Here is a 27,663-nt window from a genome sequence, read left to right on the forward strand (position 1 = left end):
CTGATAAGGAAGCTACCTTGTCAACGAAGCTGTTATATTGCGCCATGTTGCTCGAGTAATCTTGTGCGGTATTGACATGGAGAGCTCGAAAATGTAGCGCCGCGTGGATGCGCCGGTGTCTGGGCGACTTCCTACAACGCTCAGGACTATCTTCGAGGAACGCTTCCTCGGCAGACAAGGAATTACCAGAGGGCGCGATCACTTGCACGATGCTGGGTTGGTAGAAAGGAAAGCTTGGGTTGAGAAGCACAGCGGAAGAGTTCCGCGTCCATGGAGCCACTGCCGCTCTTCCAGCCGAGGTCGTCGATGACGACGGAACTCAACAGCGCTTTCTAATCAAGACACTCAAATCATACAAGCCGTGCTATCCAGCTCGACCTCGAATTCAATTGACCTCGACTTCCCCCCATCTCACGACTTCCACACATCCCACTCATACGAAAGCCTCCGTCCAACCGCCACCATGTCTTCAGACAAAGAACAACACCAACACAACCCCACTGCGAAAGAGATGGAACACCACAAATACGACAGCGAGAAGCAAGTAAAACGCAACCCCCACGGCGACTTCAAGTCCGTCGAAGGCTCCCGCCCAGACTGGCCAGAAGAGAATAAATTCCACTACACCAAGATCCGCAACCCCGACTGGAAGCTCGGCGACGGCGCGAACGACAATGGCGAGTGCCTGAAAAAGGAACACGTCGAGATTGACCCTTATGCTGAAGGTCGCCCTGCTGTTTTCAACTACAAGTTGCTCATCTCTGCCATCATCCCAAGACCGGTTGGTTTCGTCAGCACGAGGAGTAAAGATGGAAGTTCTACAAACTTGGCTCCCTTCAGCTATACACAAATCGTCAACCACGACCCTCCTGTCTTTATCATTGGTTATGCAGGTGGTATGGATAACGCCAAAGACTCGCTCAAGAACCTCACCGAGACTGGCGAGTGCGTTATCAACATGATCTCGGAGCACTTCATCGAAGCCGCCAACTCGACGAGTATCAATGCGCCTTATGGTGTTTCCGAATGGGCATTGAGCGGCTTGACTCCTGCACCTTGTTCGCAGGTAAAAGCCAGCAGAGTCAAGGAAGCCATCTTCTCCGCCGAGTGCAAGTTGATGAACACGCAAGAATTCGAGAGCAGAGCTACCCCTGGCAAAAAGACTGGCGTATTGGCCGTGGTCGAGGGCGTCAGATTTTGGGCGAGAGAAGACGCTATCAATGAAGACAAGAACCTGATTGATCCTGCTGTAAGTGCACACGTCTGCTCTTGTGAATGAAATATGATGACTGACATTCTTGGTGCTTTAGATTCTCAAGCCTATTGCTAGATTGGGAGGTATCACCTACGCACGTGTTACAGAGGGCTTTGAGATCCCTCGTCCCGATTGGGAAGAGAACAAGGAGTTGGTGGACAAACTCGCCAAACCAAAGGTCGATGGCCAATAGACGTGGAATATACAAACATGGGAAAGATAGACATATACCCTGCTTCGAGAGTGGTGCCAATATGGATATTACATACAGCATCGCTTACTTTCCATACCTTTTTCCTCGTCATGTCTCGTATATGTGTATGTGTGAGGTTCAAACAATAATTGTGATAAAAGCATATCTCTCCTATTTCTTTTTTCTTCTTTTCTTTTTCACTATTTGAACATCCTGCCAACTCCACTATCAGAAAACCCACATCCTCAAACCCTATCAATAAGCCGTCGCAGTAGATGCAGCAGTAACAGTAGCAGGAGAGATAACCACACTCCCGGTCATCACCCCAGCATCAACAGCAGAAGGCGTCGCCTCCGCCCTCTGTACCAACGGAGCCTTGGCCGTGGGCAACTGATGTTCCTTGATCCAAGCCTCATTCGTACACAACGACATCGGATGCGCGAAAAGATCACAATAATGATCAGGCGTCGCCTCCGCCCTCTGCACCAACGCAGCCTCGGACGGCGGCGTAGTGTGCAACTGATGTTCCTTGATCCAAGCCTCATTCGTACACAACGACATCGGATGCGGGAAAACATCACAATAATGATGAGCCGTCCACGCCACCGTCTTGGATTCGGGATCTTCATAATCCGAATTGTAGATTACCGGAATTTTGACGGGGCGGCCGGGGTCGGCGGGGTCTTGGTCGGGGCCGATGGGGTGGGGCCAGTCGGTGGGGATGGCGGTGGGGAGGATGGTGATTTTGGGCGGCGGCGGTGCGATGGGGACGGTGGCGCGGACGTCGCGGGTGGGTCCTTCATACATGGCTGATCTTGTGGGGAGGGCGATGGTTTTCGGCCAGTGAGGGGCGTCGTCGTCGGGGTTGTCCTCGGGGTCGTCGGATGGGGAGCGGGCTGCTATGGCTCTGGTGCCCTTTGCGCTGTCGAGAGTGGAATGTTCACCGGACTCTGGGTCTGATGCTTCGGTTGACATGGCATTGGGTGGTGTGTCCTCTTGTTCCACTTCCCACCCGGTGGGTGTTAGTATAGGATGGCAATCCTCAGGCGTGGGGTAGTGGCCAGGCCCTTCGAGACCGTCGAAAGCGAGTCTTGTCGTGAAGACGAAAGCTTCATCCTTTGTCTTTAGCGTCAAGACTGTGGTGGGTTCCACAAAGGATCTGCGGTCCAATGTTGAGGTAAGAGGAGCGGAGTTGACACTGCCAACCAAAGTATCCTTGATAACGGTTTTGGTGACGGTCACGAAGCTCGTGGCCTGCACGACACTCAGGCCTGCGAGAGCATAGCCCAGACTGATGATGGCTGTGTTCCTCATCTCCGCGGTGTCTGAAGTGTTTCTCTGAAGAGAGACGCAGGGAAACAGCTTTGATATAGTTACAGATAAGAGAGCCCATTTTCGAAAGATTTGGAAACGCACACGCGTACCTTTGAATTCGGGCGTCACCGGTCGAAAGATTGAGTGAGTTTTGGATCCCATGATGCTCATACCATTCATGAGAGCGGATAACAGCTTTGCACTTGTACAGCTATGTCCTAATAGCTGAGGAGCGCGACGAGCGAAAATGCCGTATGCATCTCAGGAGAAAGACATATGCTTGATGAACTGTTATGCATGCCTGTGGGTATTGTTGTAAATGTTGAGTGTCGAAGGGAGGAAATGTGGAGGCGGCGCATGAGCAAGAAAGAAGGTTGGCATTTATGGTGGTACGATCAGTCCTCCTCTGCTTCGTCGTCGTCATCGGCCTCAATCTCAGGGTTCAATACCTTGCCCATGAGCTTCATGGTGGCATTGAGTGGTAAGCCGACGACGTTGTCATACGAACCGTCGATCTTCTCAACGAGGATTGCACCCATGCCTTGGATACCGTAGCCACCAGCCTTGTCGGCGCCTTCACGGGTCTTGACATATGCGAGGATGAGTTCGTCGGATACTGCAGACATGGTCAGCACAATGTACACCAGACAGAGGTGATGTGTGTTGTGAATTACCTGCGGAGTCGAACTTGACGTTGGTCTCCTCGACGTGTCTCTTCAAAGCATAACCGGGGTCCATAGCACTCTCTAGCGGAGCCATACATACGACGGCGGTGTAGACCTTGTGCCAGCCGCTGTTCCTCAAGCCCTTGAGGACTGCAATGTGCTCTCTCTCACTTCTCGGCTTCTCCAGAATGTCTCCCATGGGACTCACGACGACCGTGTCAGCGGCAATGACCAGCGCAGGCTCGCCCTTTTCGGAGTCGATTTCTTGACGGTAGATGGTTGTGCATTTTTGTTCTGCTGTCTGCAGGACGTATTCGAAAGGAGCGAGAGTTTTGCTGAAGTCTTCGGGGACTGTGCAGGGGATGATCTCGAGGTCTCTCAGGCCGATCTGGTTGAGCAGCTGCTTGCGTCTCGGCGAGGCAGATGCGAGGATGACTCTCTTGCCACGGAGGGCTTGCAATGCTGGGAGCTCAAGGGGCAGAGGGGCGCGGGCGATTTGCTGGCGGACTGGAGCGGGTGCGCCGGCGACGAGGGGAGTGTGTTCGGAATCGGCATCATAGGCCGGCGGCGGTTCGAGAGGCATCTTTTGGTCTGACATTGTGTCTGGTTTGTGTACGACTGACTATTGCTTGTCGCTCTCAACTTTCTTGTGCTCGGTCGGTCAATGACTCAAGTCCGTTGCCGATCGACATGACGGCCCTCCACGCTTTGTTTCACCCCGCTGACGTCCACCGAGTCCTCTAAACATCCTACCCACAAGGCTCAGTTTTCAAGTTGCATCAATTTGATCTGTTTCCGCTACGTTTGATCAAATTGTTGCTGCCCGTGGTCATTGCGAGCTCGTATTCGGATTTGGGCTTCGACACGCCACCGAGACATGAACAAGCTACCGGATGAGATAGTTCTTCAAGTACTTTCCTGTATTCGCTCAAGGCATCTTGGTAATCGATCTTGGTACTAATACTGTATAGTCTTGGAAGTCCATGATCTTGTTACATGCCAATATCTATCTCGTCGCTTTCTAGACCTCTGCCGAGATGATAACCTTTGGAAACTGGAATGCTTTGACGCTTCACGAGCCGAGTCCAGACGTAAACGTCAGCGAGTCGATCCTACCAACACTCAGCTTCATACCTTGAGATCTGCCTTCAACCAACTTTCAGGGCAGCCTTCACAGCCTTCAGACCCAGATGATGGTCCAAGGCTTTCTGCAGTAGCAGAGACACAGCGTGCTTTGGCTAATTGGGATCCTTCGTACGGTCATGAAAATATCAGCTTCTACGATGAGTATATTCACCGTCATGCTCCAATCAGTATTGGATGGCTCTCCATGCCAGGAGATGATCCTCCAGAAGCTACCGGACTTGGCTTGATCCAAGATTCGGATAGTAACCCCGAGCATCTCGCTGCATCTTTGGACGATGGTAGTGTTTGCATATGGGACGTGCGACCCAGAGACACCGACTCTGACTTGTCACAAGGTCGTATTGTCGGCAAGAGTTCTCCCGGCCTTCTTTCAGGCGGATGCCGTGCAGGTCAGTCTCGCGAAGAGATCAGGGCAATCATGACCGAGACAGGCGCTGTAGAGTCTGTGAGTATCGACAATAATCGAGGCCGAGGATACTTTGCCCAGAATAGCACATTGGTCGAGGTAGATCTTGCTACACTCCAAGTCGTCTCGCAAGAAATCTTTCCCTTCCCAGTCGCAGCTCTATCGCAGTCCCGCGATTCGAGTCTTGTCGTAGGCACGAACTGGACCATCCATATCCACGATCCGCGCAACAAGTCGAAGTCAGCTGTGGATCCATCCTTACGATGCGAAATTATTGGTGGACCCTCGGCAACCCATGCCTCGTTATCGCAACCTGGTCCGCTGTCCATTCTTGACAGAGCGGAAGATGAATCTATCTGGATTGCAGGCAGGTTTACTCACCTTCTGAACTATGATCGCCGCTTCTTTCCAAGAATTCTTGGGACAGTACACTCGGGAGGACGCATATCCTGCATTGCTGAAACGCCTCGTCCATATGTCCCACGCTCTCTGGACTTGCTTCAGAACCCAACAGTCACAATCGCCGATGTATATGCGGCCAAGACTGCTCATGAATCGACCATATTGGCAGCAGGCGAGTACAAAGGCAAAGGTAGTCTCGAATTCTATGGACTTGCACCCTCGTCTTCGGGCTCAGTAATCACAGAAAGCTACCGCAACCGCCAGACAGCTGCTTCGACACGACTGTTGTCGGTCGCAGCACACGGATACTCTACGGTATTCAGCGACGGCGATGGCAATCTGAAGTGGGTTGAACGAGATGGCATGACAGCTATACGCAGCTATAACATCAACGAGGCCGTAGATCCGCCGTGTTTCAATCAAGCACAAAGCACAGCACAGGGGCCGGACGAGCCATCGCAGGGAGACATAGTACAGAAGATGATCCCTCTTCGGCCTTCAGGGGGCTCATGGTCCAGTAAGAGGGCCGACGCGAACCAATCAGAACTGGTGCTCAAGACTGGTGATGGTCGGATAGGCGTTCTGGGCTTCGGTCACAATACGCTATACACACGTGAAGAAAAGGAGACGATTGTGGAAACCACGGAGCAGAGGGAGAGAAGGGATGCCGAGAAGCAATACCGAGAGACATTGGGACGAGCACTGCAAAGTCAGGCCGACGAAGTGAGGTTCATGAGAGGATTGGGTCTTCTAGGGTGACTTCAATAGGTGGCTCTCACGTCGAATTTGCTGTCAAAATGCAACCTGTTTCTGATGCTCGAGTAGCTGTCCGCTGAGAGCGCGTACACCTTCTTGCTCCCTCTGGACATTGCATCTACGTGGGAAATCACCTTGCCTTTTGATGGTTGTTTTTGAAGACAACCTAGCGAGCTGAGAGCTCAGTTCTTGTTCGACTCCTATACCTCTGCATTTTACGTTATTGTACTCTAGATGATCACAATGAGAGTGACTGGCCCAAGCTCTTGACCAACTCTAGCAAGTGAGGGGCAAAAGGTATCTCCACACTTGTAACATTTGCCCCGCCATCAAGGCAAACAAACTTTCATCATCTCTCACAACTCGCAACAATTTCAATGGGCCTCAGAATGGACAATATACATGCGCCGACCGTGGCGTCAGGCCCCAACAGCACACAGACAAATGGCGACGGAAGGGAGAAGTTGTCGCTGCCAGAGCTCATCGCTCAGAAGGATCGCGTATGGAGCGAGTTGTCGGCGCTGGGCTCCGTTTTGGACAGTGTGAGTTCTGCTATTTTATCTTGTAGACAGCGCTTCGTCCGACTGACAAGTATAATCGCAGCATGGAGTCAACATGAGCACCCCTCTGACCACCTTTGATGGCTACCCTCGCCCCGATCTCGACATTGCCCAAATTCGCACCACTCGCGCCCGCATCATTCCCTTGAAGAACGACTACAAAGAGTTGATGGCGCGTATCGAGAAGGCCATGCACGAACACTGGGAGAACGCTGCTGCAGCACCACCTCAACCCCCAGCACCCGCGGCAGTCTCAACATCACAACCCGCAGCCCAAACAGCTGAAGCCACACGAAACTCACGTGTCGCATTGGAAGCACCTTTCGCCAAAGTCAACAGCGTGGTCGCTTCGTCCCCAGCAGCCACAGCAGGTCTCAAGCCCGGCGACAAGATTACAAGATTTGGGGATGTGGATTGGATGAATCATGACAAGTTGAGCAAGGTGGCACAGACGGTGCAGCAGAATGAGGGTGTGGCTATTACGGTCAAGATTATTAGACCTGCTGCGACCGGTGCTGCTGAGCAGAGGTTGGAGGTGCAACTCACGCCACGACACAATTGGGGTGGCAGAGGAATGTTGGGCTGTCATCTGTTGCCTCTGTGAGGGCAGAAAGCCAACAAGGCTGCGGCCTAAAGAAAACACAAGCTGCGAGACTGCGAGAATGATACCCAAAGTGCGACAAGACGACGAGATTATATGGAGATGAGACAGCTGCTAGCAAGAGACATGCGGCAGCGACAGCGACAGCATATAGGCGGAAAGACAGTAAGGCAGTGAGAGCTGCAACCTATGACAGCATTCACGGCTTTCTTGCCGGTCTTGGAAGGATGGTATACTCCGGCTGGCATAAATCCAGCATTACAGCCTAATGCTTAGAAATCAAGACATGGATACTTTTTCAAGACAGGGTTGAGGATCGAAACGTGAAAACACAACACTGACATCACAATGCAGCTTGAGCATCTGCCTGTTGGGCTTTGTAAAGACAGGCCAGTAAGACAGCGTGAAAGAAAGAGTCATGATGTATCAAGCAGGATGTGAGCCAGGAAAAGCGAGCCGGTGTGAGAGCGATGGCTGGATAATGGGCGAAAGCTCCGATGAAGAAGGTACGATGCACCGATGCATGCGTTGATCGGGAAAGAGTGAGAGCGAGTGTTTATGTCTTGGCGGGAAGGTGCACGTGCCTCTTGAAATCGATGCTGCAAGTTTTCGACCCTCGCCTTCAAAACAACCATCTCCCAACACCATCCACTCGTCTATACCCCCATTTTCCGTCAGTCCTGCCACCAGCTTCATCATCTCCACCTCTGTCAGATTCTAACTCTATTGTAGTCTTGTCGATTTACTTGAAACTAAACCGACTCACACAACAATGGCTGAAGTTCCCACCTTCAAGCTCGTCCTCGTTGGCGACGGCGGTACCGGAAAGGCACGTTCATCTCCTCCTCTCCATCTCGCTTTGTCCATCGACCGGCGCATCGTGGAACCGTTTCCCATCCTCTACGAACGACTCAGCTAACTGGACACCCCGAAACAGACCACTTTCGTCAAGCGTCACTTGACTGGAGAGTTCGAGAAGAAGTACATCGCCACTCTCGGTGTCGAAGTTCACCCTCTTGGTTTCACCACCGTACGATTCTCCCCCTCGCCGATCGATGAAACGCGCCGACAGCTAACGCCTGTGACAGAACCTCGGCCAGATCCAGTTCGATGTTTGGGACACCGCAGGTCAGGAGAAGTTCGGTGGTCTCCGTGATGGTTACTACATCAACGGCCAGTGCGGTATCATCATGTTCGATGTCACCTCGCGTATCACCTACAAGAACGTTCCCAACTGGCACCGTAAGCTCTCTCCCTCTGGCGACCTCCCAGCCCCGCCTTTTTTCGCGATCCCAAGAATTCCAGCCCCGCTAACGCGCCCCACCTACAGGTGATCTTGTCCGTGTCTGCGAGAACATCCCTATTGTTCTCTGCGGTAACAAGGTCGATGTCAAGGAGCGCAAGGTCAAGGCCAAGACCATCACCTTCCACCGCAAGAAGAACCTCCAGTACTACGACATCTCTGCCAAGTCCAACTACAACTTCGAGAAGCCCTTCCTGTGGCTCGCAAGAAAGCTTGTCGGCAACCAGACCCTTGTACGTTTGGAATCAGCCTCCCTCCAACTGTCGCGTGTCGCTAACATCTGTCCCAGGACTTCGTCGCTGCCCCCGCCCTTGCTCCTCCTGAGGTCCAGGTCGACGAGGCCGTTCTCAAGCAGTACCAGCAGGAGATGGAAGCCGCCTCCAACATGCCCCTCCCCGACGAGGACGATGCCGACCTTTAAGCGATTTCGCCAAAAAGGATTCAGAGTTCGATCTCTCAATAATCGAATTTCTCATCGTTCAAAATCCCAACGACGCGCCCTCCCGTCATTATCAAAATGCACTCGCGGAGGAAACATGAATCGCGGCGGATTACACAAGGGGCAGACCGCATCTGCGCGCGTCCATGGCTGATATTGACCTAATGACTCTGGGGAGAAGGAATGGGTTTTTTGCTTTCTTCCATCAATGAAAAACAACACAACCACAACCACATCAAAAGAACCTTCTGGTGGCACATGATACGAAAGTAAACCTGGCATTTCTTTGGAATCTGCAGCGTTGACGCTTTTTTTCTTCATTCTTCTCTACTTTTATACCAGCAGCCTCACCCCCGAAAGAATTACTCCACCACCACCCCATGATTGTTATTCTGCAAAAGTTTACACACAAGATCGAGAAATTAGAATGCATTCTTTCTGATCGAATTGTGCTTGCTTGCTTCTGTGAAATGTGACTTGCTTGTGAACATGACCTTGATGGTAATTGCTTGACTGTCCGACTATCTAACATGCGAATGAGCCGCAAAGCTACTACTATCGTAATACCACCTAGCATTCTCTTGCCTGGCGTCAAAGCATACCATCACCTGTGGAAATGTACAATTCAAGGATGATGAAAACATGCTACATCTCAGAAACAATGAAACACAACTTATGAGCATTTTTAGCGCGAACAAGTCAGTCAAACGATTTGATTTGCCTATCTATTGTAGAACCTCACTCTCTCTTCTGTATTCCAGTGCTGGGATTCTCGAACAGCCATGAGCATCATTGATAAAATAACTCGAACCTAGTGCTCTTGGTGCAGAAAAGTGTCTTATGTTTAGGCTTGATATTGTGGTTTGGCCATTATGAAGTATGAAGAATAAGACAAATATGCTCGTATCATGTAGAATTAGTAGGAGGTGGTCAGCAACAAGAGGAAAGAGCAAAGGGAGGAAGGAAGGAAGTGGAGTTTGTGCACGGACGGGCAAGCTTTCTGACTCTGCTCAACTACACTTCATGCATATTCTGTTATCATACAGTCATTGCTACCATTTTTGTTGGGTATAACTGCTGCAACTTTGATATACGATGTTGTGACTTTGTACTGGAAAGTAAGAGACTGGATTTCTGGAGAAAAAAGGCCATGAACATGGATTTTGGAGCCTAGGTTCTGGATGATGGAGGTTGAGAGTGACTCTCAACACTCCTTCTTCAGCAGTCGACATAGCTGAAAGGATTTGATAGAAAGACTAGGAAGAAAAACTTCATCGAACCACCCTGTTTGAGCTCGAGGATACTTACTCTGGAAAACAGCACATTGAAAGTAGGACATCTGGATTCTATCTCAGGACTGCAGACTGTGTTACACTGGAGCCTTCTGTCTCGCTACTGTACTCTGCGGTCGCTATGCTTGAATCAGGGATGTAGTGGACAGAAATATCTCTGGAGTTTGGTGGCTTCCTGGGGATCTCGACTCTTCTGTATACGCCATGGCTATGCTATCATGCCATACCAACCTCGCCGGGCCAGCGTAGCATCTCAGGAGATTTACGATCTGGACAAACTGCAAGAGCTGGGAGTGGTATGTGGATTACGACAGCATGCAAGATGAGTGGCTTCTGTAGATAGCAGCCATCTCGACCTGCGCCGCAAAGCAAACAATCAGAATTACTGGCAAGACTTGCTCGCCAAGGCTTTTGAATTGGTGGTTTATATTGCTTGAAACTGGCATCGCTTTCCAGAGGAAGAACGGGTTGTTTAGCGCAATCGGCAAACCGCCTCTGTGATCCGCCCTGGAGCTGCCGAGACCCTGAACAAGACTACCGGCGCCAGCGGCCATCACACCAGAAGCCCTCTTGGAGTGGCGAAGAATCTGAACAAGACTACTCGCGCCAAGCAGCCTTCGAACCACCACTTTTTTGCACCTGAGCTGGAAGGTGTGGTGGCGGTTGCTATCTTCTTTTGATATTGGGAGGAGAGGGCGGTGTTGTGTTGGGGGCTGGCTGGCTTTTTTGGTACCGTGGAGCCAGGGTTCGACTCGCTTGATGATTGAATTCTTTTTGCACATACACTTTCACGAGACATATCACGGGGAGGCGACTGAGACTATAGCGACGGCGACGGTGAGTCAGTAGGCCATTACAAGACAGTACCAGCGATCTTCTTGTATGACAATAGTCCTGCAATAGGCACAGCAAAGTATTGTCACGTTGCTATACAGAGCGACTCTCGTAGAAGGCAAGTGACGACTTTGGACTCTCACTTAGAAGTGACAGCCAACCGTACCATTCCTCGCTATCACACCCTGGCGTAGATTGTCTACAAAATCAAGTCCTTTCTCTCTTTTACAACAAACTTCTACCAACATCTAAATCTCCATCAAAACAACCACACACACAAAAACAACATGGCGTCCTCATCATTACCTCAGCAGCCCTTTCCATACCTCGACGACACCTGCATCCTATGGTGCACCCCCTCCGACACCGCAAACATCAAACAATGGCTGGCAAACCAAGATGCACTCTTCTTCGGCTCCTTCCTCAACGAGTGTGCCAAAACCATCGACCTCTCGGGCGATCATTGGAGAAGCAAGGACGCCGGCGGTCTGACCAGAGAGCAATCTGCCGTTTACAAGTGCCTGCGCGCAAGACCCATCAATGTTGAGGCACTGGTTGCCATCATGCAGTCGTATGCCGAGGGCAAGTTTCGCCGTGGTGTCACAAAGAAGGGAGTCGTGGACTTGAGCAACGGTGATGTTGGTAAGTTTTGTCCTCCCCCCTTCCACAGCACTGTGCAAAACCACACCATCAAAATGCAAGATGCTTTTCGAGTAACTGCGATTGTCCAGTGAGAGCCACTCTACCCATCGACTCTCACTGGACATCTCAGCCATTCCGAAAAACATCTTGCATTTTCACAAGCCCCTATTCAACCCCCCTCTCAGGCGGCAGAGATGACGGTCCACTAATGCATCATATTCAATAGACGAACAAACCTACAACGCAGCCCAACTCACCCTCTACAACAAAGTCTTCACCGTCGGCGAACGCGAGAACCACCGTAAACAACGCGAACTCGATGCCGGTCTCACTCCCCTCCAACGTCCTCACCCTGGCTTGGAAAAGGTGCGCCGTAAGCGTCAGGCATGCACCGAGCGCAGAAAGAAGAGAAAGTTCGGAGACAAGAGTGGAGAAGGAGAAGACGGTGACGGTGATGGCGAAGAGGAAGAATCTCTGAACACAATGAGAAAGATGAAGAAGGGATTGCCCACCTACACATTCGCGGATGAGGAGACAAAGATAGAAGGAAAGAGTCATGGAAAGCTCGTTGTCACTGGAAAGGGCAAGGGGAAAATGGAGGATGAAGATGAGATTGAGTGAAGAAGGCACTGTTTTCCTGCCTCTCTCAGCCATCGGTTCCGGGTCTTTTGCTTTGCTTCCTTACTATGCTCGTCTGTCATGGCTGGAGCCCAATTGTTTTGTAGCATTATACCCAATTACTTTGCTTTTCCATCAAGTACACATCATGAGGAAGAAGATAAAAGGCGAAAAGCAACAAAATAATTAACAAGAGAGGAGATTTCAATTTCGTTATCATGTAGGTTATGTTTTAAGTTAACCAGAGAAGAGAGTTCTACGCAAATACAAGAGTCGACTTCGATCTCATTCGACCAGTCCTGCCCAGTCCTGCCCAGCATTCTGCCCAAGTCTTCCTTTCCAATTAGTTATCAGAGAGAGAGGAGAAAAGTTACGAAATGAAAAGCTCCACTTCAATCTCATTGGACCATCCGGCCTTCTGTCCAGTCTCCTTCCAAGCCTTGTCGACATCAATCTTGAGCACGTCTCCCTCGACACTGACACATCCCTCAGGGATCTGTTTGCCGAAGATCAACACCAGCATGTCTTTCTCGACACTCCATTTCTTAACCAAGTCGCCGATCCAGAAACCGAGAACGCCCAGAGCCTTGAGGAGAACAGAGTAGCGGAGACGACCTTGACCGTCCACATAGACATCACTGCTTTCGATGGCGGCGGCGCCGGTCATTTTGCCGAGAAGGCCGAGAGAGGCTACGGCGATGGCGCCGCCACGGTGAAGAGTATGTTCGTGGACGGGGTGGGCGGAGAGGATTTCCCAGCCACCGACATCGATCTCGACGCCGACTAGAGCTTTCTTCTCGCCCAGAGACATGGGTTTGCTGATGGCACTGGTGGTGAAGGCTCTGATGATGTACTTGCCTTCCTCGGCGCCCGCGAAGGTAGACAGAGGGATGAGCTCGGATAGTGGGCGTTGTGTGCAATTGAAGACGCCGACGTATGCGGTTCCGGTACGTGCATAGCCGTGGTAGGTGTGTACTTTGAGGAGAGAGTGGTCTTCGTAGCCAGCATAGGCGTTTGTACTCTTACCTACGTTGTGCGGACGCAGGATGACTGTCTTTCCACGAGTAGTGCGGGCTGTCATTTGGTTGATGAGTTTGATGTCATGCTTGCCGGGATAATCTGTAAAGTAGATAGGTCCGCCAGACACACAACGAGCGGCGCCGTGGAATGAAGCCCATTCGTGCGATGTCTGGAACATGTCCCAATCGGGAATCACGTTGAGGTGCTGAGTGAGTAGGGAGTTGTGAGCATTGCAGAAGACGTGCCAGGGGTGAGAGGCAGGCACCTCAGGGAAGAAGTCGTCTGAGTTGCGGACCAGAAGTCGTGGCTTGTTGGTCGGGAGCTGAGAGTGGAAGAGCAGTTGAGGAGATTGAGACATGCACGAGATGGCCCTCGAGCCAAAGTGACGGAGATGGGCAATTGTCCAGGCATCTTGATATTCGGTGATCAGACTCCTACGGTCAGGTGCGTCAACGATCATGTCGAGGAAGAATTGAGCATCAGTCTTGACTCCAGTGATGCCGCAGTCATCTAGGAAAGCATAGAAGTCGTTGTACATGCGTTGAGCGTCAGAACCGTCGACAACCAGCATCTCGCCTTCTGCAACTCCTGGCTCTTTCTGCACAGTCGTAGTCTTGTAGTTCTTTGCAATGTTGTGACCTTCAGCGACACCACCCCAGTAGCCCAGAATGGCGTGCCAAACCGCAATGTGGTTGATGTTCGGGTGCTTCTTGCGAATATCAGTGACAGCGTGTTTGAGTCCTTGCGGGAAGCCCTCCTTGTTCGCGTCGAAATCGGTCCAGCCGCGCTCCATCTGTGTCTTGCCTTCTGTCAAAGACTGCCAGTTGTCATCAATGATCAGGTTCTCGATGATGATGCCTGCGTTCTTGAGTGATTCCAGAGCCTCGTTGATTTTGTCCACAGTGAGTTTCTGACCCAATCCATTCCAGGTGCAGTAGGTGAAGCCGTCATACCACTCCTCTAGCCATTCGGCCTTGACGTTCTTCTCCATTAGAGCCTTGGTTTCGACTTCGACTTGGCCTGTTGCTGATTCATAACCTCCGACGATCTTTCTTGCATGGTACATGACTGCTGCATTGGCAATCTCGAAAGTGTTTGCAATAGCGACAACCACATGACTTGTGCCCTCGGTTTCACGATCGTTGCGAGCGTGAATGACCACATTGCCATCATCGTCATGTTGGAAGACAGTGAGAACATCTTCAACACCACTGATAGCAAGGCAGACAACATGGGCTCCATCATGGCGAAGGAATGCTGCCAGAACTGCATCCTTGTCCAAGTGAAACTTGTCCCTACCCTGACGAGGTGCAAGCCAGGGGGACCAAAGACGCACCAACGAGAACCAGCGGGTAAAGTCCTTTGGTGTACCCAGAATGTATCTGCTGTATCCAGAATCGTTGCCTTTTGCTGGCTCGACAGACGTTGTGATAGAATATAGTTTAGTGTCAGGAGTATCGGCACTTGTCTTGCGAATGTTGAGGTCGGAGCTGGTTCCACGGAAGTATCCAGGGAAGCCTAGACCTTCATGTGATTGTTGATAATGAAGGTGGCCGTCATCCAGACCGCTTTGGTCTTTGATCCATTTCCAACCCGAGTCGCTTCCGATCTGGAACTTGACGGTGAAGGAGACAGATCTCAAATCATCAGGTCTACCAGGAAGATCTCCAGTGTACCATCGGCGGGCGATTTGAGACTTGGAGTTTACGAGGAGCTAGAAATGTAAGCTCATGGTATACAAGCGTTTCCACTCGACAACTCACAACATCATCGTGATCGCTGGATGCGGTGAGAGCAAGTTCAGACCAATCATGCTGGCTCTTGTGATTGTGCCAGATTGAGACCTTGATATCATCTTCCTTCACTGTATGGTCTGAATCAGTATGTGAATGCAGGCAGAGACTGAAGATATGTACCCAAGGATGAAGCTGTAGTCTCTAGCAACACAGAGAATGGGACCTGGTACGAATTCAGCATGAGAGGACTTTGTATATGGTTGGGGAGTACTCACGGAGGTTTGATTCTTGGGAATAGCTGTTGACTGTCCAATTGGTGGCGAGCAAGTGATTGCGGCGTACATGTTGTCGTCCGAGGTGTATAGTTGTTGAGCAGGAGGAAGCTTGTCAGGCAAGTCGGTGAGAGCTGGATAGACTCGCTGTCCAGTGTTGACGTCGCAGAAGCCAAACGTGATTTGATTCTGTTTCTTCTTCATGGTGAGTGGTTGTGGAAATGATGTGTAAGCAAGGAAGGTTGTAGAAGAGTGGTGGAAGGGGAAGTTGGTTTGAGAAGGAGGAAGAGGAGGTTGGGTTGAGGTGTGAGAGGGGAGGTTGGTTTGAGGTGGAGGGGATGAGTTAAGTCAATGGTTTGGAGGGGTGCAAGACGCAGTCACTCAATCACTCCAGAGATGTGAACTCGAGGAGTTCCAGTGAGAGTGAGAGGACTGGGTAGGAAGAAGGGAGAGAGTCTCGGTGAGTGGCTGATGGTTAAGGTGAAGGGTATTGAATAAACAAGAGAGGCAAGGTTCAGGTGAGTGATAATTGTAGGATTGAGATGAATGATGATGAAGCACAGCAGAGGCAATATTCAGGTGATAGATATCGACGGTTCAGGCAAAGGAGAATGAAGCACAGGAAGAGGCAAGACTCAGGTAAATGACATTGATGGTTGAGGAAAAGCAAAGATGTACCTAGGAGGAGAAGTTGTTGTGTACAGAGCAGCACTAAGAATATGTCGACATCATAACCCAGGAATCAAAAGGAAGCTAATTGGCAAGAAAAGAGTGGATCTCGCAAGCAACGAAGAAGAAGTTCCCCCCGACGAATGGTTCCTGTCGACTTGAGGGGGGGCCACGAAGGAACAACCGAGGACGATGTCATACACTGGGGTAAGTCCATGCTAAAAGCCGACGCTAACCCGAAGCGATTCGAGAAAAAATAGCAGTTTCCAAAAAAGCGCATTTGCGACATTGAATTGTCACTGCCAGCATTGGCGGGAAGGATCGATCGCCATGTTTGACACGATATGCACGCTTCCACTCTCGTCGGAGCTGTTCGCGCAGGCTCTTCACCCGACAAACCCCTTGGTGGCCGTGGGACTTAGCTCCGGTCATGTCGCGACTCTGAGACTGCCACCAGTTGAGGGTGATGATGAAGATGATGCCGAGGCAGAGGCAGCAGCAACCGGAAGAGGACAAGTCGAAGCAGCATGGCGTACGCGCAGACACAAGGGCAGCTGCAGAAGTTTGGGCTACAGTCTGGATGGAAGCACTCTGTTCAGTGCTGGTACCGACGGCATTGTCAAGGGCGCCGACAGTGTCACCGGTAAGGTTGTCACCAAGATCGCCATTCCCCACGACCCGTGAGTTTTCTTCTGCTGGAAGTTCTTAACAGTTGACTGACAAGCCCAAGCGCAACCGACGACATTGACGAGCCCTCGATCCTCCACATTCTCAGTCCTCAAACATTCCTCCTCGCAACCGACAGCTCTGCTCTCCACCTCTACGATACCCGCGAAGCCAACTTCTCTACCTTCTCCTCTACTCGTCCTTCGCAAACACATCACCCTCACGAAGACTACATCTCCTCCTTGACACCACTTCCTGCCTCAGAGACCAGCACATCTGGTTACAGCAAACAATGGGTCACAACTGGTGGAACCACCCTCAGTGTAACAGATCTGCGTCGCGGTGTCCTGGTCCGCAGCGAAGACCAAGAAGAGATTCTGCTATCCTCATGTTTCGTGTCTGGCCTCCCTGCTCGCAAGACCAGCTCATCAAAGGGCGAGAAGCTCGTCGTCGGTGGCGGAGATGGTGTGCTCACACTTTGGGAACGTGGTGTTTGGGACGACCAAGACGAGCGCATCACAGTAGACCGCAGTCCCGGTGGTGGAGAGAGTCTAGACGTGATTCGCGTGCTTCCTCCAGGCGTGGGTCCAGGAGGCAAGGTCCTCGCAGTAGGCATGGGCGACGGCAAAGTTCGCTTCGTCAAGCTCGGCCCCAACAAGGTCATCTCAGAGATCACACACGACGAAGTGGAGGGTGTCGTCAGCTTGGACTTTGATGTCGCAGGCAGACTCATCACAGCAGGTGGCAGCACCATCAAGGTGTGGCACGAGATGGTGGATGAAGACCAACACGCCTACGTGGATGGCGATCTTAAGAGAGAAGCAGAGGGCAGCGATGCAGACAGCGACAAGGATGATGACAGCGACATGGGCAGCGATGACAGCAGCGATGAAGAAGAGACTGGTCGCAAGCGCAGAAAGAAGAGAAAGCGATCAAAGGGCAAGGACAAGTCCGGAGGCAAGAGCATGGGCTCGTTCGGTGGTCTGGATTAGGAAGGCAGCACGAAGAAACAAAGACCCAGAAAAGCGAGCATTATCTTGTGCTTGCTCATGTTACAAGATACCCATAAATCATTTTCAATTTCGACCAAGTCCACATGCTTGCAGTACCACCCTGTCCTATTATTTCCGTGGTGAATCCGATAGCCTCGTAGCGGCGTGAGAGATGGAATTCTTAGTGACTGCTGCTGTGTCTGGAGCCATGAAGTTTCCGAGATCGAGTACTGACGCAGATTGGTGTGTGATCGTTGGTCGACTTCAAGTCTCATGTGAATCTCGTGATCCAAACATCCCGATAGTCGACCTTCATTCAGTATCGAACCTGTTTCACAGTACCAACATACCAACGAAGACAGAATGAGAGGACGCAAGGTGTGTAAAGTGTTTGATATCATCTATAGCTCATATAATATTGTAATCTGTTCGTACAGAGCGAAAAAGAAGGAAAAGAAAATGCGTCCAGCGAAAGAGATGACTCGCTGTTTTGAACGCGAGCAGAACTTTCGAAAAAAAAAAGACGATAACCAAGAGCCATGCTGACCCATCCCTGACCGTATGTCCACCCTGTCATATTCCTGGAATCCTTTTGACATTACATGCAAACGCCACTCGTTGTCGTCGTCATAACTCAATAAAAATACATGAAGAAGGTTAGTTTATTAGTACTAGTATATTTCGCATCTTGAATCTTGAAGTCGAGCAGCTTAGAAGTTTCTGCTGGGTTCGACGGTCTGGCCATTGCGCATGGGGTTCTCGCTTGCGTACGAGGCGTGGTCGGAGAAGGTGGGACCGCCAGAGTAGGAGGGGCCGTTACCGCCGTTCTCGATCATCTCCTCGACAGAAGGGAAGCGGTTGTCCTTGCTATGGACGGCAGGGAAGAAGTCCATGCAGTAGTGTCCGACGTAGATGATGTAAACAAGCGATATGACCCATTCGAGGATGGCAGCTTTGTTGCGCTGACTGTTATGTCTACCGAGAGCGACGAAAGCTACGAATGTTAGTGAAACGCACTCGAAGGACCATAAACGAATGGAACATACCGATAGCAAGAGCAATCTCAACAAAGATGAAAGCCAGCTTGATCCAGAAGGAAGCACGTAGGACGCGGTACTGGCGGAAGTGGATACCCAGACGTTGGTATTCAGCGCATGCGAAAATGGCCGAGATGATGTAACCGATGCTGTCAAGATGGTCAGCCGTGGTGCAGAAAGTGTGGTACCGGGTGAACATACATGAAAATACCAAGACCGATGTCATGAGCCCTGGGGTGGTTGACAGTATCAAGAATGGTCAATGTGATTAGACCAGCAGCACCGGCAAGGGCGAAGAGACAAGCGCCAATGGACAAGCCCTTCTGAACATTCGAGGTGTTGTGGGCAAGACGGCCCTGGTGTCGCAGCCAACGCTCCGAGATGAAGACGCAATCAAACACGACGACAGTAACGGCAGAACCAGCGATGAAGAGAGGTTGGAGCCCTTGTGCACCAATGTCCGAGATGTATGCGATTTTCTGTCCAGGTTCCATGCTAACATATCTGGGTGAGCCCTGGGCAATCCAAGTTCCCAGCATACCCAAGAGGGTGCCTGTAGTCGCACGAGTCAGTTTTGGTCGTCGCGATTGTCGAGCGTGGTATTAACATACCTAGCCAGCAACATGCTGCGAAAATGGGTAGGATCCAATATGATACGCCGAACATGTTTGTGAGATTCTATGTTTACTCGATCGTGGTCGAAGAGGTGTTGTGTTTTCGTAAAGAATTGAGGTGGTCGCGTGAAGGTTATGAGAACTGTTGGTTTGTGGCTGGGACCGTTGCGCGGAGAATCTGTTACGCAGGGAGATGCAGCACTAGGAAATATCGCAGCGAGCAAGAGGTAGGTAGCGTGGCAGTGAACAAGTCGTCGCAATTCCAGGTGGCAGTGATAAAAGGGCACGACCCAAGTTGGATGGGAAGGCCTGGTTTTAGATGATGCGGAAAAAAGGCAAAGGCAGCGTCAGAGGTTCCAAAGCCACCAACTGAATAACAGCAAAAACGTCATAGGCGCCTTACGGCATCTCTCGGAGTCATTGCGCGGCTGGAGATGGAGATCAACGCTTACATGGGGGAAATTGCGATACATAATGGTCATCGGCCGAAGGGTGAAGCATGTTGGGATTCATGATTTATAAGTCGCTATGGTACAGAGAGACATGCAGAGCAGAAAAAATAGAGGAGGGAGGATACATGCAGTTGCTCTTCTAGTGTCAAGAGGCTGAATGTAAGACGGTTGTGGCTGACAGGGCGAAGATTGATCAAGAAGCCGATTGGCACTGAAATTGATTGCTAGCTATATTTAAAGTGAGGATGCGACGGACTGGGAAGGACTTGTTCGCAAGTGAAGGCCTTGCCTCAAAGAGCAGGAAGGAGCACAGCAAAGTCGAGGCTGGCATTTGTATGCACTCGGGAAGCAGCCATCCGTGAGAGTTTGGCGGAAGCAAAAGTGGCAGTCAGGGTCGCAAGCCGTGCTGTGAGCTTCACTGCATGCTCAGAGATCCCAGGGACCGAGGCCAGAAAAGCGAAAGCTTGGCGTTGGGGGCGGCGCACACACACAAATCGCACGCGGAGTTTAGCCGAAGAAATTCGCAAGCTCCCTCCGCCTTGTCTCGATTTCTGCCCTCTCTTTCCTGGTAGCGGACGTCGTCGACTAACACCACAGCAAACATGCCCAAGGAAGTCAAGCAGAAGAGCGGCCTCGCTCGCGGCTTGAACGCCGGCCACGTACGTTGATCCCTATACCCTGATTGCCCTGGAGACATTGCACCTGCCGCCGCCGTCGACGATGCGAATGCGAACAAGAGGAGGACGATGAGAATTTTCTGAACCGACAAGCACGACACACAACGACAAGGGCTGGAATGGAAAGATTGGAGATATGGACATGCACACATCACCGCCTTCGCATCGACGACCAACGCACACCCCACTTCGACACCTGATGGAGCAATCGTTACACAAGAGCAATGCACTGACATGCCTTTCCTCTCTACAGAAGGTCACCCCCCGCCAGCCCGCCCCCCGTGTCTCGCGCACCAAGGGTCACCTCAGCAAGCGCACCGCTTTCGTCCGCGACATCGTCAAGGAGGTTGCCGGGTACGTTTCATTCCTCCGCAGATCGAGAAAATCTCTTCGACCTACGCCGACCCTACCTCAATGAACATCAAACTAACAGTCTCAAAGTCTCGCCCCCTACGAGCGCCGCGTTGTTGAACTTCTCCGCAACTCCAAGGACAAGCGTGCCCGCAAGCTCGCAAAGAGAAGAGTACGCCTCCACCAACTCCATCACCACCTGGAAACATCCTCGCTAACACCCACCACAGCTAGGTACCTTCGGCCGCGCAAAGAGAAAGGTCGACGAGATGACCAACTACATCGCCGAGTCCCGTCGCGCTGGTCACTAAACTTGCCAACCTGGGTGATCGCTGGTTGTAAAGTCAAAATGAGGAGTTAGTTCTTACTTTTTACGGGCACGCAATGCTATGTGCAATGGGCAAACCATGTTCCTTTTTTCCGAATACCCCAAAAGCGAAAGGAGACACTGCTTGATGATCATCATGACGGTAGTGCACCCGCACGCTGCTCGTTGCTGGGGTGGATGAAGGAAAAAAGCAAGACTATCTTCTCGAAATGAAAATGAGAAATATTGGTCCCGCTCCGTTCATGATTTTCTACATCTCCTGGCTACTCTTTGCTCTCGGTGACCTGTACTGCTGACTGTGCGCTACATCAAGGTGCTTCTGACCTACTGATCAATTAGAACAGTTTCTCGTCCTGGTCCTCTCGACTTCACACTGGAAGGATCTCACGATCAATCACAGCAACATCGCGATATCATCATGGTAATCTCGACTTACCTCGCCGCCCACTTCCACACTACACGCCCGACCCATGCTCCAGCACAAGCCGTACTTCGACATCATGATCTTTTAGCTCGGCATTTACCACAGATATCCAAGTGCAACGGCAATGTTTACCAAGACTCGATCCGTTCACCCAGCACCCTCATCAACACACTGCCTCTGCTCTCGACGACGACCAATCTCTTATACGCTCGGTACCCGTAGGCCCGCCGCCTGCTCGCTCGGATCTATCTGCGCTTGATCAATGTTTCTTGCTTGATATTCTGGTTTGATACAACGCTTTCCACGTCAAATCGTTTGCACCACCCCCGTTGCAGCGGTCACTCTTTCCCCCTCTAGCATATGCTCTGCGCCATCGCTCATCTCACCGCTTGGTCGTTCCTTCCTCTTCTGATAACTACATTGTTCCTCACTAACCAGCCGCACCTTCCACCTTTTTACTGAGGTACCACCCTCTCAGTAAACTTGGTCGACCTTTCCACTGGTGGTTGTCGATTCATACTTTAAGCCATCGGCTTTTGCAGTCTTACAAAGCAACGAGAGGACAATACAAAGAGACACTGCACATCTTGTCCACACATCAATATCTCGATCTTGCTGTTGCCAGTGATGGTTTCTACATCCACGCTCTTTCCATCTCTGCAACACAGTCAGTCTTGAGAGAAGTGCAAAATCCCCATTCCATCCTGTTAATTTATTCTGTCATATTTCCCTCGACATATACACGATAACACTCGCCGCTACAGTTGTCCTTTTCGCCCCCATGCCGCCGGGTGAGGAGACCTGGTCGGTTATGTACCAATGCAGACCAATTACCACAAGGAGCGGGCGGACACCAAATACACGTTGACGGAGAGCAACGTCAGACATAAGGCCTTTCGCGGACATGGGACAGCGAGTCGGAAGCCAAGAGCTCAGGTCTCGATAAATAGCACTGCCGGGCTGATGACCTTGTGATGTTGTGTACAGGACACTACCATCGACGTCCAAGACTAATGTGTTGAAGAAAACATGGCAGGAAATCTCGTAAAATTGGTTACTTCTCTGTTATCCGGTCGCTCGCTCTCTAGATGAGGATATGACATCGCGTCTTCGCCCTAGAGCCAGTCGTACAGATACCATCGCTCCTGCTGCTAAGCCCACTACGACTAGCCGTCGTCATACACGCAAGTAGATGTGTTCATGTCTAAAACATTTCAAGGATTTCTTGGAGTTAAACCAATAGCTGGATACACACTTTCCGTCATCCATTGCAATCAAAAATCTATCAAAATCACTGTGCAGAAAAAAATACAAATCAATTGAGCCATGTGGATGTTTGCAGTAAATTTTTCTCTGCTGTCTATCTCTGATGTTCCGTGATCAAGGAAATGAAGAAAGTACGATCAAGGCAAGATCAGGAAAGAGCGATCAAGCGGAATGAAGAAGGTGTGATCAAGACACGTGAGGAAGGAGCGATCAAGGGTAAAAGAGAACAACTAAAGATGGCGTAAGAAGGAAGGGCCGCCACCAGGCTTTGATACTGGGAGATCGGTCGCATAGACTTTTTCAACAAGGGGTACGAGAAGTTGTATGGTCTAGTATTGATCGATTGGCAATTGCCGTTTGTATACGGAGTAGTCATGGATGAACATTTCAATTTCTACCTCTTCGGCATGAATACTTATTCGCCTGTTGCCGTCTCTTGTGCTTCCATCTTCATCGGCTTTCCTTCTCCTTAGTCACAGCCCCAATGCTCATCAGAATCACACCAACCATCAACCTCAACCTCAATGGGCGGTTCATTGGTGAGTATCTTGATTTCTACTCCAGCTTCGTTTGCAGGTGCCTGCAATATGCCTAGGTAACTTGACTCGTCTGCCACTCCGCTGTCCATGATTGCTTCTTCTTCTTTTGAAGAGCTACTTGTCACGCTATTGCTGTGGTTCTCTGCTTTTTCGTCTTCTGACCACACAAACCTGATCTCTATTACCTTTAGCTCCGCGAAGTCAAGTGACGTGAGTTTTGCTTTGATCAGAGCGGTGGCTGGCTCCCAGACCTCGTCGTCCGCTCTACGTAAACAGAGATGTTGGAGATTTTGGGGCAGACGCGTTGTGATGCATTGAGGGTGCGGCACAAATATCTTTCTTCCCACTAAGCTTGCGATTCCCAGTTCGAGGTAGCGTAGTCGGGTGAGCTTCTGGAGATTCAACATTGACATTGTGTCTTCGGGCGTGACAAAGACCAGGTGTTCCAATGTACTGGCCATAGTCACGAGTGCTTGTTGTAGTCGTTCATGAAAACGAGACTCATCGACCCTTGAGTCCAAAACGCCATAGGTATCAATGATGAGCGTTTGTAGTTGGAGACGTGTTCCACCAAGGAGACCTGTGAAAAGTCTACCATCCAGCTGACTGTACTCGAGCTTCAAAGAGCGGAGATGGTCCAGAGGTAGCGGTGATTTGGTTTCTCTGACGTTATACATGTAGTACTCGTAGTTCAGGCCATAACCTCTGAACGAGACGAGCGTCGGTATGGTCAAGAGAGGTACGCATTCTTGGAGATTGAATCCGCACCTGTTTTGAGTATCAAAAGCCCGAACGCTCAAGCATTCAAGGTGTTTGAGGACCGGTGGAGGATCGTGGGATGGACACCAAAACCCTCCACAAGAACACACCTCTTTTTCCTCCTCTCGTCTCGGATCTCCGACCTCATTCTTCTGATTCTTGTCTTCTGCTCCCTTCTTCTCGCCATCCTCATCTCCATGCTTGTCTTTCTTGTTTTGCTCTTCCGTGTCCTCATGCGCCCATGCCCTGTACTCGGAAATAGCCTCACAGAGCACCCGCACAAAGGAACCCAGAGAGGTCGTTGGTTCCCCCGATACCTCAAGATCAAGAAATTTCACATTTGGTAGAATGGCCAACAACAGCGCGACTTCGGCTCCTTCTACGCCAGCCCGCAGTTCACCCTTCCAACAATCTCTAGTCGAAATATGTCCATCCAACAGACTCGAAGGCTCAGTCGATGGACCTATGAAAACCTCGATCGCAGACTCAAAATTTTCAGAAAGTGTAGAATTCAATGGCAACACTTCGACCTTTCGATAACGAGAATATGAGTTTTCTTTGTCATTGTAGCGATCGATTCGAAGATTCACAACAGCGGCGGTGAGATCAGGTCGTTCGATCAGAGTGCGAAGGAAGTTTTCGAGTTGTGTGTTTTTTCTGTAGGGCGAATCGTTTCCGTCGACTTGATGTTGGGTCTCGTTTGCAAGACATCTTTCTTCGGGCCAAGGTGAGGCGAATTTGATATAGTTCCCATACAGAGCTGGCTGTGCGATTGGGTAGAGCTGTCTCGATATGAGACAGAGGCTTGCAAGTGCACATTGTCTAGTCTTGTAGTCTTCAAGGTCTTGAAGATTGGCGTCGGGGACAATATTTTGTACGATCTCGAGCCAGATCTCATTCGGGAAGTGAACCATGCTGAAGTGTTTTGAGAGTGCTTGGGGCAGAGAGTCAAGCGGCTTTCGCTGATCTTATACTTCCTATCGGTGTATGTAAGTAAGACTTCTGCTCATCATGCCCTTGTCTTAGTCGTCAACAGTTTGATCGGTCATCGAAGGTCTGTCAATGGAGTCAGAATGATCTTTGTGTTCGTTCATTATCCTGCGGACGGTGCAAGAATGTCTTGGAGGCTACTAGGAGACATTTATGTAGATGTGTGATAGAGAGGGAGCGGTCCAGATGCGCTTGAACGACAAGTCAGTGGTAGAGTCTCATGTGGATGAAGGATGAGATGATGGGGAAGGCTTCTCAAAGCCTGACGACTAGCAAGAGCGATGGCACTTCCTTTCTCTCCTGTGAGTCGCTCTTTCCTTCTTATTGAAACTGCACCTCCTTATCCCACTCTGTTTGTATCAGTGAGATGTTTCTTAGTATCGCTTGTCAAATCAAATACAATGGGCAGGATTCAAAACTACGGTGTCGAATGATCAGACGCGTGCGGACAGTGTGATGAATCCTGAACGCACCAGCATGGCATTTCGTTACACGAATGAGTAGAAACGCCTCGAGGATACTGCTTGACGAATCTAAAAGTGCGATTGTTCATTTCAGTCATTAAAGAACGTACTAGCTCGCTTGCGATTTGATGCGCTGCGTTCTACTTCTTCTTGCCGAAGCCCAACATCTTGAGCATCTTGTTCTCCCTTTCCTCTCTGGTGAGCGAAGCCTTCTTCTTGGGCTCTTCGGCCTTGGGCGCGGGCACTGGTTTGGCTTCCTCCTGCGGAACAGGCTCCTTGACTTCCAACTCCTTTGCCTGGCTACGCAAAGCCTGTTTCAGTAGAGGTCGGCCACGAGTTTCATTGTCCACGCTTTCATCCCACACGAAGTTGACGAGCGAAGGAACCTTGATGCCCAAATCTTTGATAATTCTTTGTTGACTTATGGGATCAAAGACAATGGCTTTCATTTGAAAACCAGTTATTTGCAGCCTGAATTTGATCGATGGGTCATCCAGCATCTCCCTGACCTTCTCGTAGAGAGAAGCAGATGTATCGGATTGGGTGGCTTGCCATTGTACTTGCATCATGTCGGGAAAGCGGATGCGCAGATTCACGGTCTTGATGTCGTCAAGTGCAGCTGCTTTGTTTGCGCTCTTGGCTGCAATCTCTTTGTCTGATGGCAGGCGTGTGTTTCGGCCTTGCTTCAAGAGACTGGCTTGATGAGCGTGGGCATGTTCGACTGAAGGTTGGTAATCGGCCTCATTGTAAGCCTGTCTTGCAGCAAATGGAGTGTCGTCGGACGGGGCTGCGTAGACTGAGATGCCAGGGTTCAGAGAAGGGAATTGACTTTCAGTTGAGGGCATTTGTGTTGTAGAAGATGATGCAATTACAGTATCATCTTGTGCGGGTTGTTCTTCAGGGGTGAGATCAGGGGCGGGAGACATGACGGTGTCCCCTGATGGGTCCTGAGCAGCCTCGTCTTCGCGTGGCACAGCGGAATTGTCTGCGTCTGCATCAGGTACTGAGGAAAGTTGACCGTCGGCAGCGGCGTGAGCACCGTGCGAAGACACAGTCTGTGCCTCGCTTGTACTCGTAGGTGCAAGAGCTTGTAGGTATTCTGTGACACGGGCCTTTGCCTCTTCCATGCGCTCGCCTTCGTTCTTGAATGACAGCTTGATCAAAACACTGCCACGGTTGTAGCCCAACTGAGCGAGAGACTTCTGTAGATCGAGAAAGTCGGATATATCTCTTGCACTGCCTCCGATATTCAGGCAAGGCTTCAGATAGCAGAGGTAGCCGCTGCCAGTGTCTGAGCTGGGAGCGCTTCGTTCGGTGAGGTTGAGCTTGGTGGAACTTCCAGCGACGCCATCCTCAAACTTGCGCAGTATGAGCCATAGAGGGGTATTGCTGGGGAAGTTGTCTTCCAGACGAAGCGAATTGTCCTCTTCGGGTAGTTGTAGTGCGACTTTGACGACGGAGGGAGAGCGCGAGGCTTGGACGAGCTGAAGTTTTGCGCCTGAGACGAGACCGGAGAGACGGAAGGGGTAGGAGAGATCGACGAGCTTTTCCTTTGCGGTCTTGAGGACGTATTGGTCGGGATCGAGGCCGAACTTGGTGCATGCCTGTTCGAGGACGGTGCGTAGAGAAGTGGCGGGAGTGACCTTGATTTGGGCGCGCTTGAAGGCGGCATCCAAGACAACGACGTGGGAGGCCATGATTATGGATGAGTGATTGAGAGAAACAGCTGGCGATGGGGTTTGGTGGTTGTAATTATTGAGGACGTGGGTTTGTTTGGCGCGAACGGGCCCAATTCCAGAAGCGTTGGCCAAAGGACAGGAACAAAGGGAGGCACCAAGTGTAGGAAAGAGCGACGACGAGGATGCGCTCACTGCGGGAAAGAGCCAGACCTTGCAGAGGAGTCGTGCGAGAAGTGGCGGTGGTGGAAGTCATGGTTGTTGCTTGTCAAGCTCGACGAGCTGCTGCCTTTGACCGCTGACAG

The 27,663-nt window shown here is 50.8% G+C and overlaps 14 protein-coding genes across 14 annotated transcripts; 7 read left to right on the plus strand and 7 right to left on the minus strand.

Moving 5' to 3' along the window:
* Positions 1 to 511: 511 nt before the first annotated feature.
* M438DRAFT_272958 (uncharacterized protein) lies at positions 512 to 1,448 on the plus strand (the record flags this gene model as incomplete). Its single annotated transcript, XM_029900591.1, has 2 exons — positions 512 to 1,249; positions 1,311 to 1,448. 2 exons carry the CDS (start codon positions 512 to 514, stop codon positions 1,446 to 1,448), a joined length of 876 nt encoding a protein of 291 aa, XP_029761292.1.
* Positions 1,449 to 1,569: 121 nt separating this feature from the next.
* On the minus strand, positions 1,570 to 3,140 carry M438DRAFT_206802 (uncharacterized protein). Its single transcript, XM_029899385.1, has one exon. The coding sequence runs from the start codon at positions 2,940 to 2,942 to the stop codon at positions 1,704 to 1,706; it is 1,239 nt and encodes a 412-aa protein (XP_029761293.1). The 5' UTR covers positions 2,943 to 3,140; the 3' UTR covers positions 1,570 to 1,703.
* A 17-nt stretch (positions 3,141 to 3,157) lies between these two features.
* Positions 3,158 to 4,010, minus strand: M438DRAFT_273002 (Maf-domain-containing protein; the record flags this gene model as incomplete). The annotated part of the gene is made up of 2 exons (XM_029900596.1): positions 3,158 to 3,378; positions 3,437 to 4,010. 2 exons carry the CDS (start codon positions 4,008 to 4,010, stop codon positions 3,158 to 3,160), a joined length of 795 nt encoding a protein of 264 aa, XP_029761294.1.
* A 171-nt stretch (positions 4,011 to 4,181) lies between these two features.
* M438DRAFT_318242 (uncharacterized protein) lies at positions 4,182 to 6,413 on the plus strand. Its single transcript, XM_029902782.1, has 2 exons — positions 4,182 to 4,347; positions 4,399 to 6,413. The coding sequence occupies exons 1-2, from the start codon at positions 4,305 to 4,307 to the stop codon at positions 6,138 to 6,140; spliced, it is 1,785 nt and encodes a 594-aa protein (XP_029761295.1). The 5' UTR covers positions 4,182 to 4,304; the 3' UTR covers positions 6,141 to 6,413.
* A 54-nt stretch (positions 6,414 to 6,467) lies between these two features.
* Positions 6,468 to 7,613, plus strand: M438DRAFT_296258 (uncharacterized protein). Its single transcript, XM_029901901.1, has 2 exons — positions 6,468 to 6,679; positions 6,741 to 7,613. The coding sequence occupies exons 1-2, from the start codon at positions 6,515 to 6,517 to the stop codon at positions 7,299 to 7,301; spliced, it is 726 nt and encodes a 241-aa protein (XP_029761296.1). The 5' UTR covers positions 6,468 to 6,514; the 3' UTR covers positions 7,302 to 7,613.
* Positions 7,614 to 8,030: 417 nt separating this feature from the next.
* M438DRAFT_365081 (ras-domain-containing protein) lies at positions 8,031 to 9,481 on the plus strand. The gene is made up of 5 exons (XM_029907763.1): positions 8,031 to 8,178; positions 8,236 to 8,328; positions 8,387 to 8,540; positions 8,629 to 8,834; positions 8,891 to 9,481. Exons 1-5 carry the CDS (start codon positions 8,071 to 8,073, stop codon positions 9,020 to 9,022), a joined length of 693 nt encoding a protein of 230 aa, XP_029761297.1. The 5' UTR covers positions 8,031 to 8,070; the 3' UTR covers positions 9,023 to 9,481.
* A 909-nt stretch (positions 9,482 to 10,390) lies between these two features.
* Positions 10,391 to 11,330, minus strand: M438DRAFT_345293 (uncharacterized protein). Its single transcript, XM_029905420.1, has one exon. The coding sequence runs from the start codon at positions 11,112 to 11,114 to the stop codon at positions 10,638 to 10,640; it is 477 nt and encodes a 158-aa protein (XP_029761298.1). The 5' UTR covers positions 11,115 to 11,330; the 3' UTR covers positions 10,391 to 10,637.
* A 126-nt stretch (positions 11,331 to 11,456) lies between these two features.
* M438DRAFT_296259 (uncharacterized protein) lies at positions 11,457 to 12,408 on the plus strand (the record flags this gene model as incomplete). Its single annotated transcript, XM_029901902.1, has 2 exons — positions 11,457 to 11,808; positions 12,035 to 12,408. Coding segments are annotated over exons 1-2 (453 nt in total), but the record flags the coding sequence as incomplete, so codon positions are not given.
* Positions 12,409 to 12,796: 388 nt separating this feature from the next.
* Positions 12,797 to 15,526, minus strand: M438DRAFT_272516 (raffinose synthase protein-like protein Sip1; the record flags this gene model as incomplete). The annotated part of the gene is made up of 4 exons (XM_029900569.1): positions 12,797 to 15,160; positions 15,210 to 15,301; positions 15,363 to 15,405; positions 15,458 to 15,526. The coding sequence occupies 4 exons, from the start codon at positions 15,524 to 15,526 to the stop codon at positions 12,797 to 12,799; spliced, it is 2,568 nt and encodes an 855-aa protein (XP_029761300.1).
* An 872-nt stretch (positions 15,527 to 16,398) lies between these two features.
* M438DRAFT_405413 (WD40 repeat-like protein) lies at positions 16,399 to 17,808 on the plus strand. Its single transcript, XM_029909782.1, has 2 exons — positions 16,399 to 16,803; positions 16,854 to 17,808. Exons 1-2 carry the CDS (start codon positions 16,454 to 16,456, stop codon positions 17,779 to 17,781), a joined length of 1,278 nt encoding a protein of 425 aa, XP_029761301.1. The 5' UTR covers positions 16,399 to 16,453; the 3' UTR covers positions 17,782 to 17,808.
* Positions 17,809 to 18,155: 347 nt separating this feature from the next.
* Positions 18,156 to 19,737, minus strand: M438DRAFT_318256 (putative FK506 suppressor Sfk1). Its single transcript, XM_029902783.1, has 4 exons — positions 19,430 to 19,737; positions 19,020 to 19,371; positions 18,828 to 18,967; positions 18,156 to 18,775 (listed from the first exon to the last, which is right to left on the minus strand). Exons 1-4 carry the CDS (start codon positions 19,482 to 19,484, stop codon positions 18,492 to 18,494), a joined length of 831 nt encoding a protein of 276 aa, XP_029761302.1. The 5' UTR covers positions 19,485 to 19,737; the 3' UTR covers positions 18,156 to 18,491.
* A 749-nt stretch (positions 19,738 to 20,486) lies between these two features.
* Positions 20,487 to 21,223, plus strand: M438DRAFT_374322 (ribosomal protein L36e; the record flags this gene model as incomplete). Its single annotated transcript, XM_029908495.1, has 4 exons — positions 20,487 to 20,543; positions 20,815 to 20,915; positions 21,003 to 21,084; positions 21,143 to 21,223. 4 exons carry the CDS (start codon positions 20,487 to 20,489, stop codon positions 21,221 to 21,223), a joined length of 321 nt encoding a protein of 106 aa, XP_029761303.1.
* Positions 21,224 to 23,399: 2,176 nt separating this feature from the next.
* Positions 23,400 to 25,142, minus strand: M438DRAFT_355100 (uncharacterized protein; the record flags this gene model as incomplete). Its single annotated transcript, XM_029907006.1, has 1 exon — positions 23,400 to 25,142. The coding sequence occupies one exon, from the start codon at positions 25,140 to 25,142 to the stop codon at positions 23,400 to 23,402; it is 1,743 nt and encodes a 580-aa protein (XP_029761304.1).
* Positions 25,143 to 25,822: 680 nt separating this feature from the next.
* M438DRAFT_334947 (uncharacterized protein) lies at positions 25,823 to 27,379 on the minus strand (the record flags this gene model as incomplete). Its single annotated transcript, XM_029903769.1, has 1 exon — positions 25,823 to 27,379. The coding sequence occupies one exon, from the start codon at positions 27,377 to 27,379 to the stop codon at positions 25,823 to 25,825; it is 1,557 nt and encodes a 518-aa protein (XP_029761305.1).
* Positions 27,380 to 27,663: the final 284 nt, after the last annotated feature.

Source organism: Aureobasidium pullulans (genome assembly GCF_000721785.1).
Source record: "Aureobasidium pullulans EXF-150 unplaced genomic scaffold scaffold_8, whole genome shotgun sequence".
NCBI lineage: Eukaryota > Fungi > Ascomycota > Dothideomycetes > Dothideales > Saccotheciaceae > Aureobasidium > Aureobasidium pullulans.